The 21,313-nt window shown below is 54.0% G+C and overlaps 1 protein-coding gene across 1 annotated transcript in view; it reads right to left on the reverse strand.

Moving 5' to 3' along the window:
* Nucleotides 1-21,313, reverse strand: part of GLI2 (GLI family zinc finger 2) — a 261,564-nt gene that overhangs the window by 191,633 nt on the left and 48,618 nt on the right. The window contains exon 2 of the mRNA XM_007964688.3: nt 7,289-7,466. Coding sequence (XP_007962879.3) covers nt 7,289-7,436 — 148 coding nt within the window. The 5' untranslated portion in view covers nt 7,437-7,466. The remainder of the gene's footprint in view (nt 1-7,288; nt 7,467-21,313) is intronic.

Consider the following 21,313-nt stretch of genomic DNA (forward strand, 5'->3'; position numbering starts at 1 on the left):
CAGAGGGTAAGAAGAGCCCAGATCTGCCTGACCCCAAGCCATGCTCTTCCCACTAGACTCTGCTGGGAACAGGAAGAAGTCTCCAACCTCATCCCCCGACCCCAGGCATCCAACCTTGCAGTACACTCCTGAACCACCTGAAAAACACCTGGGTGCTCAGCCTGCACCCCGCTTCCTGGGCGAGCCAGGCTGTCAGGGGAACTCAGCTCTGCTCTCTGGACAAAGTCTGATGAGAACTGGTTGTTCTGGGTGGCTGGGCCATAAAACAAGCCCAGCAGCATCAACAGCCATCCAGAAAATCACTTAAATAAGAGTAATTGCCCACTTAGTCACACCTGGGTGCATCTTCAGGCCCAGGGCAAAAGTGTGTGGCCCCAGCAAAGAAACTCGGATAAGCCAGAGAAGCTGGCCCACTCAGCTCCCTGCTGGCCATGGGGCCTGGGAGGGGGCAGCCAAAGACCAGGGCCAGCCTCAACTGACCCATATACCCAGAGACAGCTGACCACACCAGCCCACCGGGAACGCCTCTGGCATGATAGCATCAGATTCCATAGTCACCTATGGGATGTCTGCTGCAAGGGCGGATGTGGGGACAGTGGTGAAGAGGCAATGCCCTGCCCACATGGACATCCTGGAGGCACAGAAAAAGGCAGAGTGCAAAGACACCAGGGACTTGGAGGTACGTATCAATGGAGGGGTATTGGACAGATTCCTAGGTGCGGTAAGGCACGTGGTGGGAGGGGATTTTCTAGCTCTGGCCAACTCAATGAAAATGAGTCATCTAAATATTCTGGTATTTGCTTAGCGTTCCCATATAGACATGCGTGCCTCGCCACTAAGCAAAACTATGCCTCAGAAAAACTTTCCAAGAACCCAGAAGGGCCAATGAAGAAGATAGGAGGGGCTGCTAGTATGAGTAGGTAGCACAGAGGCCTCCTGGAACACTAGAGCACTGTGCTGAGAGTCATCTAGTGCTTGACCCTAGCTATGCTAGCCTGGTCACAGCCCCGCCAGTACTACCAGCTGCAAACCGTCGTCTCCCAACCTGAGACTCTTTAATACTCCAAAGGATCTTGTTCATGCCTTGGACCGACTGCACCCAATGACCTGTGGAGCGTATTAAAAATACATACTCCCAGGCCCCAGCCCAGGGGCTGCCCTGGACCCTGCACTTATACAGTGATTGTCACGAGAGTCTACGGCTTGGCCAGCTTTAGTAACCTTTGGTCTGGTCTGGTCTGGTCTCCAGTGTGCTAGGGAAAAGACCAGGTCAGACAGGCCAGGAGCCCACTCAGGACAGATACCCAGGACAGGCCCTGGGAGCAAAGCAAAGCAGGACAGGAAGCCAGGTCTGATTTCCAGCCCAGGGCACCCACCACTGTCAAGTAGGAAATCACCAGAAACCTGGGCTTCCCACCTGCTGTGGGTCAGGGGGCAAGGGTTACCAGGGAAAGGGAAACTTTCTAAGTCAGGCACAGTATGCAGATCTAGAAAAGGAAAACTGGTAGGAAGAATAGCAATAGTTCACAAAGCAAATACTCAGCTTGGACCTCACACAAAGCCACCTCTGTGCCCAGGACTTTTCTAAGCACTTCTCATGTGCTAACTCAAGGAATGCTCACAACCAAGATCATGTTCATTTTATAGATGAGAAAAGTGAGGCACAGACCTGCCTAAGGTCAGCAGAACTGGGACTTAATCAGGCAGCCTGGTTCCAGAGCCCGGGCTGCTTCTCACTACTTCCTTGGCACTGCCTGAAGAGAGGCAGTGTTACAGCTACGATCCAAGAAGTGCCCTGGCAGGCCTGTGTATGTACGTCAGAAGTCTCCTGAAAGAAATCTCTGCACTGCAGCTCTGTGTCTAACTCCCATCTTACAAAACTGTGCCTCAGAAAAACTTTCCAAGAACCCAGTAAGGCCAATGCAGAAGATAGGAGGGCTGCCAGTATGAGTAGGTAGCACAGAGGCCTCCTAGAACACTGGAGCACTGAGATGAGAGTCATCTAGTGCTTCATCTGCACTGCAGCTCTGTGTCTAACTCCCATCTTACATATGGAAAGATCCACCCTACCTCATGGAGTCAGAACACGTGGTTCGCCTACTTAGGAGTGTATCCAGATCACCAAGAGGGTTTGTGTAAACACAGCTTGCTGGGCTCTACCCCCACAGACTCGGATGCAGTGGGTCTAAGGTGGGGCTCAAGAATTAGCATTTCTAACAATTCCCAGGGGATGCTGATGTTGCTGGCGAGGCCCACACTGGGAGGACACCTGGCCCAGCACACACTGGCTGCTCCACGGAAGAGGTGGGTGTTGGCCATGGCAGGTACATCCCAGGATGTCCAAAGTCTGTCTGGCTACTTGATTCCAGAAACTAGCAAAGCTCATGAGATCAGACCCAGCTCCGGGTTTCATAGCTCCGCCTTTCATATCATCCCAGAGGCTCTGAGTAGTCCCTGGTGCTCAGTGAGGCACACAGAGAGGTTCGGAAATATTTTTGAAAGAGAACCCACAGCGGAGGAGGAAAATACAACAGAATTTGGACAGTTTCAGTATAAAGCAATGAGAAACATCTGAATCAAATTGCTTTTAAAATTACACCATTTTAGAAGTTAAAGGAGGGGAAAACCTCTGGGCCAAAATGTGTTTTAAAAGATTTATGGCCTCCAAAGTGTTAGCACAACAGCAAAAGAGGCTGGGGAAGAACTCGCCCTCCCAGGCTTCTGCTGTCTGCTCTTATGAACTGCTCCAGCCAGATGATTAAACTAACCTTTCCCCAGTCTGACCACAGGGCTGCTTTTTCCTTTGGTCCAGCTTGGTCCAGCCCAGCCGTGCTCTGCTCTGCAAATATGTTTCTCAAGCATTTTCTGGCCCAGGGAAATAGTGACTCTGAGTGGAAACACCCAGCCCCCAACAGGTCCAGCCTCATGGACTCCTAGGGGAAGTCAGGCAACAGAGGCCAGTCGAGGTAGGTGACTTTGCAAATAGGTCACAGCCCCAGACCTCAACAAACTGGCTGTTTGGAAGAGAGCAGGTGCCATCGGGGCCTAGGATGGATGAGGGAACTGAGACACGAAAACACACGAGGAGAGCTTACCAAGGCTGGACACTCACCCCAGGGTAGCAGTAGGACCTAAATTAAGGCCCAAGTCTAACAGCAAGCTAAACAACAATCTCAAAGCAAATACCTGAAAGAGACTCTCACCATGTGAGAGGCAGGAGCCCCAAGCCCCGGACCCAGCTCATGGTTGAAGCAGTTGGCAGCCTTGGGCAAGCCCCATGCCCAAATGGGCCTCAGTCTCATCTACAGTACAGGAGGTACTGAAGGAGAGGCTCTGACTGCACCAGCCTGGCACCCAGGAGCTCCTGCCTGGGTTTTCCGAGCTTTGCTGCTGGGGTCTCCCACCTCCTTCATGTCCTCTCTCCTCACTCTGAACCTTCACTTTCTATCTCATTCCTAGCAGGGCTTGAGATCAGTTGCACCGTCTTTTTATCCCACTTAATATTAGAATATAAGCATATTCCCACCCTGTAATTGAAAAGTCTTAATTAACATTTTCAGTGGCTACATCGTGTTCCATTCAAGATGTTCCATAGATGAACCAATCCTCTATCAATGAACAGGTAGGCTGTCTTCAATTTTTCACAGATATAAATAACTCAGAAGTGAAATCCTGCGGTGGCTCATGCCTGTAATCCCAGTACTTTGGGAGGCCAGGGCGGGCGGATCACTTGAGGTCAGGAATTCAAGACCAGCCTGGCCAACATGGTGAAACCCTGTCTCTACTAAAAATACAAAAATTAGCCGGGCATGGTGGTGCACACCTGTAATCCCAGCTACTCAGAAGGCTGAGGCAGGATAGTGGCTTGAACCCAGGAGGCAGAGGTTGCGTGAGCTGAGATCATGCCACTGTACTCCAGACTGGGCAACAGAGTGAGACTCCGTCTCAAAAAACAATCAAACAAACAAAAAAGTGAAATCCTTCTGCCTGCAGGTATGTGTACTGTATGAACCAACTGAAGCCATACAATTCTAGCCATGGAATGGAAGCTCTTGGAACTGGTGACAGTGAGGGGTGGGGGAGGCTGGATGAAGGGCCATGAGCTGCAGGGGAATGCAGGGTGCCCCCACATTTGGATACCTTACAGATGCCGGGAAACAGCCCCTGACAGCTTGCAGGATTTGGCTGTTTCCTCACCACTGTGCCCCTGACATCCTCAGACAGGACCCACCCACCCCACTCCTCCTCGGATGTGTAATAAGTCAGGAAACACCAAGCTCATATAAATCATCCCTTTCTGCCAGACAGCAAATCCCGGTGTGAACCATGGGGACAGTGTCAGGGGATTTGGAGGAACAAGCCAGGCCTCAGAGGAGCCGGTGTCTAAGTGGTCACCTGAGCAGCGACAGGGGAATTGACTCAGTCTGCTCCTGCCCCCAGCAAACAGGTCTCAGACAAGCTGCCCAGACCAAGATGATTTGTCTTTCCCAGAAATAACTTGAGAAGAGAGGCCCCTCAGCAAGAATTCTCAGCTCCCTGCACCCCTGCAGCCACCCAGTGTGCACCCTGCAGCACTGTCCCTCTCCCAGGCTTGGCACAGTCCCTCACGGCCCCTCCTCACCCACTGTCCACACCCAGCCCTGCGCCGGAAGGCTGAGTGCCCAACTCTTCAGTGGCTGCAGCAGATGCTTCTGGCCCATGAGGACCTCCTCAGGCTTCACCAATGCCACCCTTTCTCCTACACCATTCTGGTCCCAGAAGACCCTTGGGTACCCCTTATGCCAGGTCCAGCACCAGACACTGAGACCTAGAGATGAGCGCAAGAGCATCCCTGCCCTGAGGGGTACCCACTGCCAATCACCTGCAGCCGCCAGGCACCTCTTTCCACACATTCTCCTCAACTGCTGACAGGTCTTTACTCCTGCAGGCAGCGAGGCCCACATCCGCGGCTCTTTGGAGTCTTCTGGGGGACTCAGGGTTGCTAAGTACATGAGGATTTTCACTCACACACCTCTGCCACCATCCAGTAACATTTAAGGAAGATCCGAAGTTCCAAAATCATAAAGACTGTGGACAACACCTCTCAAATCCACTCTCGACACAGATTAGGAAAACTGGGACCCAGGCCAGCGCACCTCCCATCCCATCCGCGAATGCAGCCGCCGCGTTTCACCAGCACCAGGAGACTCAGCCCACAATGTCCCTGCTTTGTGCCACGCAGGAACAGCTGCTCTCCCGTGACTCCAGGAGGACCCTTCCCCAAAAAGCTGCTCACAGACAGGTGCAGGGAGCAGCGATGGGTAAGGAGGCTCTGGGGTCCTCACGACTCTCCAGCAGCAGACACTGGCCCAAGACTGTCAACAGGCTACCTGCCCTGTGGCAACTATGCTCACGAAGGCTGGGTCCACCCTCTGCTGGAACCTCACCAGCCAACTCACCCTGAAGTCAAACAACAAGAGACTGTGGGGTGGGCAGGAAAGGCATCGGGGGTGGGGTGCAGTGGGGTGGCGTTGGGAGGTGAAGGCCTTTGCGGAGGTGCTGTACTCCAAGCTTTGGGCCTCCTGCCTGGCCCCTACTCCCGCCACAGATCAAGAATCCCTCAAGCATCTGTTGCTATTGCACCAATAATGACAACTCAGCCTGACACTAGAGGGGCTCCCCCGCAATTACATTCTAATTACTGTCTAATTACTGCCTACGTCTGTCCTCTACTGCTGTGACACATCAGGAAATTGCACCACGGTGGTTCATGATCCACTCATGGCTTGAAGAGGCAGGGTGCAGGGCGGAGGGATGGGGGGATGGTTCCCGCTGAAAACCCTGCGGCAGGCCAGACATACACGGAGGCCAGGCTTCCTGGAGCTCACAAGGCCTCAGAGCATGGACAGAGGGGCAGCTTGGGGCGTCCCCACAGGCCAGGGATGGCTCTGACCCAGGGGAAGGAAAAGGCCATGTGGCCCCAGGACCAGGGCCCCTCCACCTGCTCTTCCCTCCCTGTGCGCTTGGCTCCTCCCGCTCCACCTAAGAGCTCTTCCTCCACTCCCAGCCGGCCCCTCCACACAGAGGGAGGGCCTAGAAAGTCCCTGTCCAAGGGGCACAGGGTGGAGAGGCATCATCCAGCTCAGAAGGCCACCTCCCCAAGGGGGCCTGAAGGTTGACCTCAGATCTCCCTTTCCTGACATGGGCCACACATCCCAGTAATGACCTCCCACTTAGAATCACAGGACAAATAAAAGCAAATATAGTAACAACCCCTCGCAGACCCTCAGGTCCACTCGTAGAAACACCAACTCCTAAACCCCTCCGAGGGTCTTTCCGTGTTCCTGATCTCCGTTTCCCGTTCCGTGTTAGCACGCTCCGCGTGGCCTGTGAACCAGCAGCCCCAGCATCGTCTTGCCACCCAACAGAAATGCAGAAACTCAGCCCCGCCCCAACTTACTGAATCGGGGTCTGCACCGAAACAAGCCCCCCACAACTGCGTATACATCAAAGTGTGAGAGGCGCTACCCGAGCGCCGGCCGAAGAAAAGGCGCTTTCTCTTCCCTGGCTGCTCTCTGAGCTGTGCCTGAGCCGTGAGAGCAACAGGGCCTGACTAAATGCACTGGAACAAAAAGGGAGGAACAGAAATCGAAGTCTCTCCATTCCTCCGAGACAGAAATAGTTCTGTGGCCTCCAGATGGACTGTGCAGACACAGGGGAGGTCTCCTCTTCCCGCCAAACTTTCCCAACGGGATGCTTGGCACGGACGGCCCAGTGGAAACCAGAGACTCTTTCTCTTTGGGGCAGTAAAATGAGAGGCTGTGGCTCGTGTAGTCTCTTTTGTTATAATTAAGTTGGCCAAAAATTCACCTAAGATAGTAAATGCCGTACCTGACCCTCTAATTTGAGCCAGAAGGCATCAGGAGACAATTACTTTCCAAAACAGTCCTTGGCAGGCAAGAAGCAAGAAGTTCTCTGGGCACATCTCGAATGTGCCAGCTGCACGCACCCCAGGGCTGCCTGGCAGCGACCACACCCCTCCTCCCTCTCTCCCCTCCCAGTACTCAGGCCCCACCCGCCGCTGTCTGAGGCAGCTCTGCCCCCTGGACTTGGGGTGGCCAGACCTCCTCGCAAACTCACAGGCAACCTTCATGGTGCCTTGGATTCCTGGGAGCAGAGGCGCCCTCCTCTTCGCCTTCCATAAACCCAGCGTGCCTCCCTGATGACATAGGCCACCACTCTAATTAAATCCTAATGGGCTAATGAAAAACACCCCTGCTGCCCTCCAAGCGTGCGAAACAGAAAGTACCTCCTTGGGCAGCTACCGCTGCTGCTGCTGCTGCGGCCACCACCAAAGGAGAGGCCTTTTTGCCCGGGTCGGGGAAGCCAGCGGCCTCCAGGATCCCACTTTTGGCTTCTTGCTTCTCAGAGGCAGTGGCTGAGGCAGACGTCTCCATCTCAGCCGCTCATCGTCCTAGGTGGCAACCCTAAAAGAGAAGACAAAGACACTCACCAACACTGCGCCCAAACCCAGCCGGGAAACGCCGACCCAGATTCACACCGCCACTCGCTTCTAAAGCAACCAACTTCGTTCTAATTCTCTTATAATTAGGAAGGAGGGTTTAATTAATTTTGAGAATTATTAGTCCTGGGATTCGCCTGGTCTTCTGAACGACCTCACGGACAACTGCAGGCCCTTCTCATCATCTTCTACCCAGATTCTAAAAATCTAAGTAACAAGTTCCTACCGATACGAATGGCAGGTAACCTCTGATGGGGGAGTAAAGTCAGAAATAACGACCTCTGTCTGCAAATCATGGGGAAAATAAAAATAAATATGGTGACAATGACCTGGAGGTCCTCAAAGAAAGGCCCTCATTTTCAGGTTGCTTCCCTGCTCACCAGAACCTTTCACTTATTCATCTGCATGTTCGCTCATTCCTTCACCCATTCATTCAATAAATGTTCATCCTTTATTGACTCACATGCACTCAGTCAACATATTTTTAAGCCCCTAGTATGCATCAGGCATCACGCCTGGCGCTGAAGATACAATATGTGGAGTTTACATTCTCCTTGGGGGCAAACAAGGGGAAAATAAATGTAGATTTAATTTCAGTGAGTGGGAGGTGGCTCAGGAAAAGCAAGCAGGACAGAGAGGCTTGCAGGGGCACAGTGGGGCAGCACTGCTGGGCCTCTCTGGGATAGGGATGGGATGCCTGAGGGGCCACCCCACTGCAGCCAGAGGACAAAGCCAGGAGCCAGGGGCCATGTGGGAAGAGGCTGGCTTCTTTGAGTAGTGACCAGAAGGGAAGTGCAGGCGTCAGAGGGTCTTGAGCAGGGGAGGGGCAGGACTGACTCCCTGTGTAAAGGGATCACTCCACTGTTGTGCGGAGAACAGGCTTTTCGGGGGAGTGGAGGCTACGGCATTGACTCAGGGAGAGACAATAAAGTTTGGGTTAAGCAGGTGGCGGTAGAGCTGGTGAAACGTGGACCTACTTTGAAGGCAGAGCCAAAAGGCCGGGCTACAGACTGGATAAGGAGGGACGGAAAGTGGCTGTGAGCAAGGGAGGAACACCCAGAGGGATTCGGGAAACAGGCAACTTCCGTCTCCAGCTGGGTTGTGGGTCAGAGCAGACACTGGCAATCCAGCCTTTATATCAGAAGAGAAATCTGAAGGTCACATGTTTGTTTTTTGTTTGTTTGTTTTTGAGACGGAGTTTCGCTCTTGTTGCCCAGGCTGGAGGGCAATGGCGCGATCTCGGCTCACCGCAACCTCTGCCTCCCAGGTTCAAGCGATTCTCCTGCAATCCCGAGTAGCTGGGATTACAGGCAGGCGCCACCACGCCCAGCTAATTTTGTATTTTGTGTAGAGACAGGGTTTCTCCATGTTGGTCAGGCTGGTCTCAAACACCTGACCTCAGGTGATCTGCCCGCCTCGGCCTCCTAAAGTGCTGGGATTACAGGCGTGAGCCACCGTACCTGGCCGGTCAGATGTTTTAAAGAAGGTGGTGAGGAAGATAGCTGGCATTTTTGGCTGGACACCTGGAGGAGTGGGGCAGAAAGGTTGCGGGCAGCTGTGTGAAGGTCCTGCAGAGAGTGTGGGGACGGGGGTCACATTGTGCAGACACCTGCGGTCAGCTCCACTGCCAGGGCCCTCAGCTAAATCTACATTAGTAGGCCCTAGAACTTTTCTGTCTTTATGTTTGTTTATTTTTATTTTTATTTTTATTTTTAGACAGAGTCTCACTCTGTGACCCAGGCTGGGGTGCAGTGGTATGATCTCAGCTCACTGCAACCTCCATCACCCAGATTCAAACGATTCTCGTGTCTCAGCCTTCCGAGTAGCTGGGATTACAGGTGTGTGCCATCACACTCAGCTAATTTTTGTATTTTTTTAGTAGAGACAGGGTTTCACCATGTTGGCCAGGCTGGTCTTGAACTCCTGGCCTCAAGTGATCCACCTGCCTCGGCCCCCCAAAGTGCTGGGATTGCAGGCGTGAGCCAACAAGCCCAGCCAAGAATTTTTCTTTTTTGAGACAGGGTCTCTCCTGTCGCCCAGGCTGGAGTGCAGTGGCACAATCAAAGCTCACTGCAGCCTCAAACTCCCAGGCTCAAGCGATCCTCCGGCCTCAGCTGGGACTACAGGTGCACACTACCACACTCGGCCTAGAATTTTATTTTTTAAATCCACACAATACTCCACATCTTTTTAAGTAGAAAAAAATGAGTACACAAGAACAATGGAGGAGCCACATGAAGGATGTCCACAGCTCCTGTCAGCTCCTGGCTCATCTGCACACACCAGTCTGGCCAGTTTCCACAATCTTTCAAAACTCCCTGCCCAAAAAGCCCAAGAAAGTCAAGATGGGAGAGAGAAAAATCTCCTTGCTGGTGAGTCAGGGGCCTCCTTGTGACCTAGAAATTCAGGGATTGCTGCTTGCTCTTTTAAGCCTACTTTTAAATCCGCCCCTTAAGATTCTGGCTATCTGAATGGCCACCAGCAGTATGCACTGGTTCGTGCCTGCTGTTCCTCTGCCCCTTACCTGGTCATAGGCACCACCACACCAGTCACCCGAGCTGCATCCTTGAGCCACCCTCCTCCTCTCCCCCCCCCACACACGAAGACTGTGAGCTCCATCACTTCACCCCACACCCCCCAGCACCTGCACGCCTCACCAGCACTGCCTCTCCCACTGGCTGCTCTGTGCCAGGCACTCTTTCCCTCTGGGTCCTGGCACTTTTCACACCTCTGGTCCACTCCAGGTCATTGCAAGCGCTTCAGCCAGGGACCTTCCCAGAAACCAGGTATCACTCCATCCCTCCCCTGCTGAGCCCCTTGGCCTTCAGGTAAAGTCTTCCCATGTCTACCTACAGCCTCCTCTCCCTGCCAGCTCCCTGGCTGCGTGACCCTCCTAACAGGGATAACTGGTTCTGCCCTTGCACAGAGCCAGGCCTCTGCCCAAGCTATGCCACTCACTGGAAACCCTTCACCTTTCTGTGTTTGATGAACTCTTACTCTTCCTTCAAGGTGCCACTCAGATGTCACCTCCTCCAGGAAGCCCCCCTTCCCCTCCTGGCCCATGGTTGGAGCCCTGAAGCAGTCAGATCATGTCCCTAACTCAATGTCCCCGGATTATTTTCATCACCTTCAGGCCAGGAGCTGTTCAGCACAGCATTGCCATAGCCAGGCCCAGCCCAAGCTGGTAACTAGAAGGCTCCATCCATGAAGAACAGACCCAAAACACAGCAGCTGCAGCTTCCTCATGGCAATTCCACCTATTCACTTCAGCACAGCGGATGTCATCACCAATTCTTATAGGGCAGGAAGCTGAGGCCCCCATGGGGAGTGAGCTGCCCAAGGCCACTCCCCAGGGAGGCACAGGGCCAGGCCTACAGTCAGATCCTCCAGCCCAAATGCCTCAGGGTGTGGTCGCTCCAGAAACTGGGTGAATGTAGTGAGGGAGGAGGGGTGTTTATTCAGAAGCCCACTTCCCAGACTGTGGCTCGGGGAAAGGATGTGCACACAGATGCACCCGACGTTTCGTGAACGCCTGTGGGGAGCAGATGCAGCAGGGGGATTCCAGGCAGTGCCCACTGCATCCATGGCCTCGCCTTCCCACCCCTTCCCAGAGAAGAAGATAGTACACAGAGCCAAGAGGCTGTGTAAATCACAGGAATTAATGGGATTAGCACAATTTCTAGGTAAACACCAGGCGCCCAGGGTCCCAGGCAGCCACTTTCACTCCCCAAAGCTCATCTGAAGCAGACCCGTCAAGCCCTGCAGCCCCAGCGGACAGTCTCGCCTGGGTCCCCAGGAGCTGCCTGGCGACAGCAGGGAGGGTCTCTCCAGGGATGGTTCCCACAGGCTCCACAGGGCTCCAGAAAAAGAGGGGCTGGGAGTCACAGCACTTACCACAGGGAGGAGAAGAGTCAATTCCTCACTTTACCTTCGAAACACACGGCTCTGCCGCTGTCCAAACAACCACAAAGGAAACAGCCACACTCTCCAAAATTCTGCTAAGGGGGTGGGAGCGGGCGCCCGGGACCCAGGGCCTGGAGGAGCCCCCTGTCCATTAGGAGGTTCACCCAGGTCACCTGCTCTCTGGGGCCTCAGCAGGGGCACTGGTGACAGCAAGAAGCTTCGAGAGCATTTCGGGACCTTCCGCTGGAGATTCTGATTCCCCAAGTCTAGGCAGGGGGTGGCAAGAAGAGCTGCATTTCTGTTAGTTCTACAACTGTTTCTGACACAGAATCGGTATATGAAAAACCGAACTTATAAGGTCCCTTCTGGCTTCCAAATAATCTACAAGTTCAGCCAGGCGTGGTGGCTCACACCTGTAATCCCAGCACTTTGGGAGGCCAAGGCAGGCGGATCCCGAGGTCAGGAGATGAAGACGGTCTTGACTAATATGGTGAAAGCCTGTCTCTACTACAATACAAAAAATTAGCTGGGTGTGGTGGCATGCACCGGTAGTCCCAGCTAATCAGGAAGCTGAGGCAGGGCAATCACTTGAACCTGGGAGGCGGAGTTTGCAGTGAGCCAAGACCATGCCGCTGCACTCCAGACTGGGCAACAGAGCAAGACTCTCTCAAAATAAATAAACAAACAATCTACACGTTCCAGTTAAAGCAGACTGTCTAACCTGATTAAAAAAATACATTTTTATCTTTGCTAGTTTGGAGCTGAAGTTGGTGTCTCCCTCGGGCTACCAGTGGCATGAGTCGCAGATATGCCCATGCTCACTGACTTACGCCGGCCATTCATTAGCCCCCACCGCTGACCTTGCCCTTTGATGTATTGGTAAAGCAGCACATGTATTCTTGATCACAGATGCGGTGCCCTGAACATTTTAGACATCGCATCATCGCTTTCTTTCATAGTCCTTGTGTCTTTTCTTCTATGCATTTATAGCATTATTGGAGGAGTCCACAAACTGCATTTGGTTGCCAAGGGGCCCATGGCACAGAAAAGGTTAAGAACTCTGAGTTAAAGGACTGGCTTGACGAATAAATTAATAATCAGAGCAGAATGAGCGAATCACCCTGAAACCTGAAATCCCAGACACCCTCCCGCCACCTGGTTTCTTTGAACTCCTCTAACGAGTGACTCACAGGAATTAGAGCATTGTTCCCCAGGCAAAATCAATCTCCAGGAGAGAGAGGAAGCCTCGCCTCTCAGCAATCACAGACACCACAGAGCCACGGTGTTCTCATCTGTGCTGTGATGTCAGCCGTGCGGCATGCGTGCCCAGGACCCACACACACACATCGGCACACACGGATGCACACACACACGCAGGCTCACATACTCACACAGCACACCGCACATACACCGACAAACCACATACCCAGCCACACACATGCGTACACATGCACGCAGGCCACATACACACGTGCACACCGCATTAAAGTCATAAATGTGTGCATGGGCACACACATATACAAAGTCACACATGGTCACATGCACTACACATACGCTCACAGCACATATGCAGCCACACACATGCACACATACAAGATACATGTAGTTACATGCAGAGGTATATGAACACTCATATGTATATATACAAGGACACAGACCCAGGCAAACACGTGCACATACACGAGAGATCAACATGTGCCCTGCCTTGATTGCAGACTTATTTTTAAGATCCAATGAGATAAAAAGTGAAAGCTCCTGGAGTGAAGAGCACACAGCCGCCGGGATTAAGGGAAATCGTCATTGTAACCTCATGACAGCTAAAAGGGGAGCAGCCGACTCACGGCCCGAGGCCCTGAGGACTGGTCCTATATCCACCAGGGGCTGGGCACCAGTCCTTTCCTCTCCCCTCACATCACTGTCTCCATTGGGAAAATGACCTCAGGGACACCAGCCCAATGCCACAATGCCAAGGCTGGCAGCCTAGGAGCACAGGGGGCTCTGACTCCCCAGGTCGGTCCCCACTGTTCCACCCAGACAAATTGACACTCACTCCTCCACCCTGAAGGAGATAGGGACGTGGGGAACGTAAGGGTTCCCCAGGACTGCTGGCATTTTACTGCCAGTGGCAAAATAATCCTATTTTAAAACATGAGGCACTGAATTCTCCCACAATGAGAGGTGTGTGTGTGCCTGGACCAGCATAGTCTGCATCCACTGTGCGTCTGTGGCCATGTTACTTCCCCTCTCGGAGGCTCAGTTTGCTTCCCAGTGATGCCGAGTATCCTCCTTCCCAGGTGAGTGGGAAGACAGTCAGCCTTCCCAGCACGGCCCAGAACACCTGTTACAGCAGCTGCCCTACATGGGCAGCTTCTCCCATTTTCTTCTTCTCCAAGAAAAGATCACCTGCCTGCAGGGCGCTGGGGGGATGGTCACCTGCCTGTGGGGTCTGAGGCCTAGGCAGCGCCAGTTTCTGCCTTCTCTGTCCACCTTCCCATCACTGTACGTGAAACCGAAGCCTGCCATGGTTTCATTACGGTCCAGCAGGATAACCACTCCGCAGAGCCCCAGAGAGCAGCACCAACAAGGAGCTCCAGGATTGGGGCCAGGCAGAGCTCAGGAAGGTGTGCCAGGCCTTCCGGAGTGTGGAGGGGTGGGCAGCTGTGTCAAAGGCCTCGTCCCCGGCTCCTCCTCTTCCAGCCATACCACACCGGGAGGGGAACCGCAAGCTCCTACCTGTGCTGGTCCCTCTTCCACCACTCCAGCCAGGGACTCCCATAGCTCACAGCCTCCACTCTGGGTCCTTTGGGGAGACGGCAAACTCAGGAGGGGAGCCCAGACCCTACAAACGATGCCTGCACTGGTCAGATGTAGGGACACAGGGCCATGGGGTCCGGGGTCAGCCCCATGCCCCTCAGGCTCTAAAACCTTGACCTTGGCTTCCCCCAGACAGTGAGGGGGATGCACCCCCAGCAAGGTTATCCAGAAACTGGAAGGTGGCGATGTTTGTGAGGCACCAGTGCACAGCCACTGCTCTCAACAGACTCCCCTGTTTCTCTGAGGATTTGGTGCATGGCCCACCACTCCACTTGGTACCCAGTAGACCGTGAGGACAATGAAGGGAGACACATCTGGAAGAAAATAAACCACTCTTCCAAAATCCCCTGGGATCCATGGCTCCCACGCTGACTCAGAGGAAGAAGGGTCCTCTTGAACTGCTCTGTCCTTCCTGAGACCCCCTCCTCCACCTAGGATGAGTCTACACTGGGAGCCCCATGACCAGAGAAAGACAACAAAACCTTCAAGCACACATAGGTGTCCTGAGCCGACTAGCTCCTCTCCTCAAGTAATTTCACCTTTCACAGCAGCTACTCCTGCTGGGCCAATATCTCAAACCTTGCTTTCACTTAAAATCAGAGGTCCGGAGAGGATAGGTAAGCTCCCCAGAGTCACACGGCTAAGATACGGCAGTGCTGGCGGTCCAGGGCATGTCTGCTGGATTCTAGTTTCCTACTTTCTCCATCATGGCCAACTTCTTTGTATGCATAGATGCGTGCCAGGCTCCAGAATTATTATAGGGGTGTCAAAATGTACAAAAGCACAGCTCTAGACACACATGTAAAGAGTTGTTGAGGCAGGCACTTGTGTAGAGAGTGCTTCAAAGTCCACGGCAGTATATGCTAAATGTCAAAGAAGCGGCAGTGAGTTTCTACCTGTGGGAGTTAAACAAGGGCGGGCTGCCTGAGGAGGTCAGAGGAGGCTTCCTGGTGACCCTCCAGTCTGCCGTGTGGCTTCCAGTCAGAGAATGAAAGGATCCTGAACTTGGCCCAGACAGCACAAAGGGAAGAGCACTCCAGGGTCCGGGAACTGCATGAGCAAAGGGAGGGAGATGCCCTTGGCACACTCTAAGGCAAGAAAAAAAGTGTTCCCACAGGGAGACAGAAGTAGGTGAGGCCGGGTGCGGTGGCTCACACCTGTAATCCCAGCACTTTGGGAGGCCGACGAGGGCGGATCACCTGAGGTCAGAAGCTTGAGACCAGCCTGGTGAAACATGGTGAAACCCCATCTCTACTGAAAATACAAAAATCAGCCAGCTGTGGTGGCAGGCACCTGTAATCCCAGCTACTCAGCAGGCTGAGGCAGGAGAATCACATGAACCCAGGAGGCGGAGGTTGCAGTGAGCAAAGATCCTGTCACTACAGTCCAGCCTGGCGACAGAGCGAGACTCCATCTCAAAGAAAGAAAGAAAGAAAGAAAAGAAACAGGTGATAAGCCAGATTGAAGGGGAACCATGGGGGCCGTGAGGGTATCTGGGAAGGGCAGGCTAGAAGGAGACTGAGGTTTAGGAAGGCCTCCAGCCCCTGGGTGTCTGACACGCTTCTGCAGCACAGCCTGCCCAGCCTGTGCCTGCTGCCCCCACCTCTTCCAGGCGATGCAGCCCAGGGGCCTACAAGTTGAGGGGGTGGCCAAAGCCCTCACCCTCCCGGTGTGGCCAGGGGTGGGCACCATGCAAAATCCCCATCCTAGCAGGTGCACCTGCTTCTTTATCGCTCCTTGAATTTGTTTTTCCAAGTACAAAAGCTCCCCTAATTTGCCCAGCTCCTGGGCCTGCTGGTGTCCAGGAAAACAGATAATTAGCCCTAATTCACTGACTTGCTGGGCTGGAACAAGGGCCAGGGAGGGCCCCCATGGGAAATGCAGGCCCCTCCAGGGGCAGCCAGTCTCCGATAAGAGTTGATGAGTATCAAGAGGGCTTTTTCCCTCTGGGAGGCTGTGGGGAAGACCTACTTTGAGGTTGACACTTGAGACGGCCTCGTGACTTCCGTTTGTTTCCACTTGGGTTTACTCCCTGAAAGCCAGCAGGCCCTCTCCAACCCCCATGCCTTCCTGCCAGGAACATTCTTCCCTCTGCTCTACTGAGGATGCCATGCTTTAAAACCCAGGGAGCTTGCTCTCACACCCTCTTCCCAGAGTCCTAGACAGAGCTCACCAACCTCTTTGTGCTGTGACTGAACTTTGACACTATGCTCTGCACATGTCAGTGGTTGGCACATTCAGCAGGAGGCCAGTGAGTGCAGACTCCGGAGAAGGAGCGGCCGTGTTCGCCTCCCAGCTCTATCAGGGGCTGTCGACAAGAATCGACTTCTCCCTAAGCCTCAGTTTCCCTATCTGTTAAATGGGGATGAACAGCATGTCTCTCGTGGGGCCTGGCACACACAGGCCTGGCCTTATCATCCCTGCAGCTGGAGAAGGCCTGCCCCTGAGCAGTGCCTGGAAGCTGCCCCACCAACAGAAGGCTCTGTCCAAGAATGGACACGACAGTCACATCCAGCCCCCCTCCTCCACCCACCCCGGTGCCAGCGCCTCTACAGTCTGACATCAAAAATCTCAGGTTGGCATCTGTTTCTAACGTGCCTGTTCCACTCGGTTCTAAATCCCCATTGTCCATCACCTTCCTCCCTGGAGAGCCCTGAAGCCTAGAGGGCCAGGGTCTCTCCCTGACACCACTCCCCCAGCACCCCCGACCCAGCAGAGGGTTGGGACGTGCTCTGAGGCCGCTGTCTGCAAGGGGAACAAGGGGCCCACTGTGCGGCGGGCCCGCCAGACCCAGATATTTTAACAGCTGCTTTGTGTATTCCTGAAGCACGATTCCTGAGTGTGGAGGAAAAGCAAGGCTGACCTCTGCCCTGAGGAGGGAAAACAGACTGCCCTGAGCAGGCTGCGGGCTGGGCGAAGGCCTCTCAGGGGCCCAGGGAGGCAGCAGACATCAGAAACAGACCCCAGCAGCTTAGCACATGGGAGCCACAGGCTTAGCACATGGGAGCCACAGGCACCCAGACCCATGCCAAGGTCCCCTTAATCCGAGGCTGAGGAGGCAGGGAGTTGGGTGTGGGGGCAAGGACCAAGGACCACTGAGGGTGGAAAATCCCTGCAGCAGACTCTGAAAGGGGACAAAGGACCACAAAGGCAGCGAGTGCCCAAAGGATAAGGTCCAAGTCGCTGTCATGGCCCCAAGGCCCTGCCTCAGGATCTGCACTCCCAGGTTCCCTGCCCCACCCCCATTCCACCTCAGTCATGCTGTCTGTGACTCTGATCACGCGGTTCCTCTGGCTGGAATGCTAGTTCCCCAATACCCACTATGACACCCCCTCAGAGAAGCCTCCCTGGGACCACCCCCTGCCAGGCCAGGCAGGCGTCTGTCTTGCCTGTGTGCCCACCGAGGTCAAGGCTCCTGTCTCATTGTGTTTTAACTACATGTTTACGTGTCCGTCTCCCTTTATGGTCACCCTAGGCACAGACACCATCAATGTTTGTTGACTGACTCAGAGACCAACTGAACACATAAATGCTCTCAGGCACTCAAGTCTTCAAGAATCCTTTTCTTCTCTGAGCATCCTCTCAGGCTTCAATGCCTCACAAAGTCCAGGTGGTAAGCAGCTTCTAGACCCTGAGATTCACAAGCACCCTTAAGGGAGGGCTGGGTTGGAGAAGGCATCAGGCTATCTCTTAGGTCAGGAAAAGTGCAGTAATCGACTCCTAATGTCTGCTGCAGGAGGCACACTAATCAGCTTGTACTGTCTGCCATGGGCAGTGTTTGCCATCACTGCATAAGAATGCCTTCCTTCCCTTACATTGTAAACCCCTTGAGAGCAAAAGATTTGCCATGCATAGTCCTTAGCACTGAAGCCTATACATATTAACTGGGTACCTGCTGTGCTCTAAGCACAACCATTTTCAAGATGAATTAAAAAGTGTTTATCTCTTAAAAGCGCTTTTTGAACACGGACACACTCAAAAGGGCTATTTTCTCAGTGGAACTGCAGGCTGGGTGGGGGTTGGGGTTGGGGTGGTATTTTGGGGTCAGGGGAATGGTGCAGGTGGCCTTTCCAGGCCCTTCCAATTAGGACCCAAACAGCAGGGATGATGGCAGTGGGGGGAGATGTCTGCAGATCAAGAACAAATCTCACCTCTTCCAAACAATGTGATCCAAGTGACACCAAGTCACAAAGTCTTGAGAAAGGAGCTGGGCTGACGTGGGACCCTGCCTGGTTGGCAGCACTCTGGGCAAGCTACAGGGAGAGGAGCCTCTCATTGGCCCATTACACTGCTCCTCAGAACCTGGGGATGGGCTCTGACACTCGCTGAGACCCATCCAGGGTGGTGGGGAGAGCTGCATTTTGATTCCTCTAAGTTTGCCCTCTTATGGATCCTGGGATTGTGAGGCTGCCTTGCCAGGAGCCACCCCAAGCCCAAACCATGTGTTTCTAACCCCTCTGTCTTCTCCCTCTTATGCCAGAGTCTGGCACCCAGAAAGGCCTCCAGGGGTCATCTCATTCAGCCCCCGGGCAGCTCAGTCCCCAAGCAGTCCCTTGCCAATGATGCAGCAGAGCTGTCACTGGACCCCTTACCTGGCTTATAACCACAGCAGCTGGTTGCAGTTAACCTCACCACTATCCCAGCCCAGACTGGCAGCGCAACTCTGGGTGTGAGATAGGCAGGCTGGATCCCCGGGGAGTACAGTGTCATGCCATGATTGGATGGAAACAGGAATTCTGACATGTGAGGGGTGCACACCAGGATCCAAGTGTATGGATCCGAGCCACCTGCAGCCACGAGCCAACAATCTCCAAGGCCTGAGGTCACCCTCTCCATGGGTGGTGTTGGGCTTGGGGCAGGGGCAGGGCAGGGGTGGGAGCGCTGACTGCACATCCAGGGTGGCAGCTCTGCTTCTCAAGGCTCCAGGGAGAACCGGGCTGGTGTGTGGCCCTGGCATCTCCTGGTTTGGTCTCCTGCTCCGACTTGCCCAGCTGCAACCCTCCCCACACCTCCCGGGTGATGCCTACACCCAGCCCTTCTGTCTGTGCCTCTGCCAGCCTCAGCCACCGGCTTTCCTCCAAGTCTGCCAGCAACCAACAGCCAGCACCACCCTGGGCAGCAGAACACCACTTTTTCCTTGCAATGAAGCCAACAGGAGTGCCCTGCCTTCAGCTGGGATCTTCATGATGAGGTAGGAGGTAGCTCACGTGCTAAGCCGGCCCCAGGGGAGCCTCGCTCCCACCTGGTCCAGCCTCTCCCAGGCCCTGGTCTTCCTCTGCATGCCCAGGAGGCCACATGCCCTCAGCCACCCTCCCTCCTGGCAGCCACCACATTGCAGCCCAAGCCAGGTGTCTGGGCCCCTGGATCCAACAACATGGTCTGCTGCAGCCTGGACATGCGCTGGCTCAAGGAGGTCAGGAGGGTTCGACCAGCTCCATGACTTGAGACAAGCTCGACGTTCTTCACTCGGGTGGCACAGGTTTCCTGAGGGCCTACTATGTGCCCATCTTGAGTCTCCGACCTTGACCACAGAGGTGAGGGAAACAGTACTACCACCCCAGAGCTTCCAGTAGCTTCCAGTCCAGGTGTGGGGTGGGGAGACCGGCATCAGAGGAAACAGGCCATGCCAACCCAGAAGAAGCCTCCCGGCTCCCGGGGGCTGCCAACCTTGCTGACCTGAGGGAGTCAAGGAAGGATTCCTGGAGGCAGGGATGAATGAGCATTTTCAAAGGAAGAACACTTCCGGTCCAGAAAGGCCTGCTAAAGCAGAGAGGCCCACAGCAGATGGAGTCTGCGTCTGGGCAGCGAGCAGGAGGCAGGGCAAGCGTGGGACCCTGTGGTTCTAAGTCCCGGAAGTCAAGTGTCCAGCAGACTGGAAGGGTGTGCTCACCCCTCGGGACTCCCCACTGTCTGCAGAATGACAACCAAACTCCTTATCTGGGCCCCCAAAACCCCCAAGGCCTGTGCCCTCCCTGCCTCCTCTGCCTCACTTGCCACCAACTCAGGACTCACCCTTTATGTTAGTTCTAGAAGCCTGCAACCCCCAGACACTGCCTGTCAGGTCTTTGCATTCATGCCCTTCCCCTTCAAAAAGCACCTGTCTAATGAACTCCTAAGAGCTAAGGCTGGGATCTCCTCCCCCTAGCACATGTGTCCCAGCCCTCCTGCCCCAGGCAAGGGCCTGGTGCTCCCACATGGCCCTGTATTGGCCTGGGAGACCCACAGCACAGCACCGGGTGAAGCTTCCACAGTGTGCTTCACTGCCTGTTTCGCTGGATGGCTCAGATATTTGGCTTTCATTCCTAGGCCCCTGGCACACAGTTGGCATCCAGTAAGCATGCCATGCGTGAGGGCCATCAGCGTGAACCCAGTGTTCTAAAGTCAGCTGTCTCCTGGATTGACCCCACACATCATGTCCACCCATGGCTGCCACCCAGTAGACAGCTGGTAACGGATGTTTAACTGACCCCAGAGAGCCTCCCAGGAAGCTGCAGCCTAGCTCATGGCTGGTATCTTGGAAGGTACCAGTCAGATCTCATTGGCTAAACAAAAATCACCGCAACTCCCTACCTGAAATTCTACCATTGGAGAGTCACTTCTTTGAAGCTTGCTAGTTTTCAAGAACAGCCTCTCGAAATGCAAACTGCCCTGGAATAAGATCTGATTTTAAGTGGTTTTCATCTAAAAAGTTCCTTTCTCTAAATCAAGGTGGATAGTATGGAGAGGGATGGAGGGAGCAGGAGGAGGAAAGCAAGGTGCCAAAAACTCTGTCCTGCCAGCTGTCCCTGGCTGTTACTGCTAAGGACATACCCTACTGATAAAAGGAGCATGTCCGCTAAGGACATACCCTACTGATAAAAGGAGCATGTCTGCTGCTTGTTCCTGCACTTCGTGGTTTCTTGGCATGACACTGTGTACAGAATTAAGTGTCTTTGCCGTGTGCTGCCTGCTCTTCCCCCTCTCCTTTTGATGACTCTCTCCAAGACACAATCAATCAAGCCTCTTTTGTTCCTGTGGCCTTTTGCAGACTTCCGGAGAGGAAATGAGAAAGCTCTTTAAAGCCCAGTCTACACGGAGCCTGCAAATCCAATCACA

This window comes from Chlorocebus sabaeus, chromosome 10, assembly GCF_047675955.1.
Source record: "Chlorocebus sabaeus isolate Y175 chromosome 10, mChlSab1.0.hap1, whole genome shotgun sequence".
Classification (NCBI taxonomy): domain Eukaryota; kingdom Metazoa; phylum Chordata; class Mammalia; order Primates; family Cercopithecidae; genus Chlorocebus; species Chlorocebus sabaeus.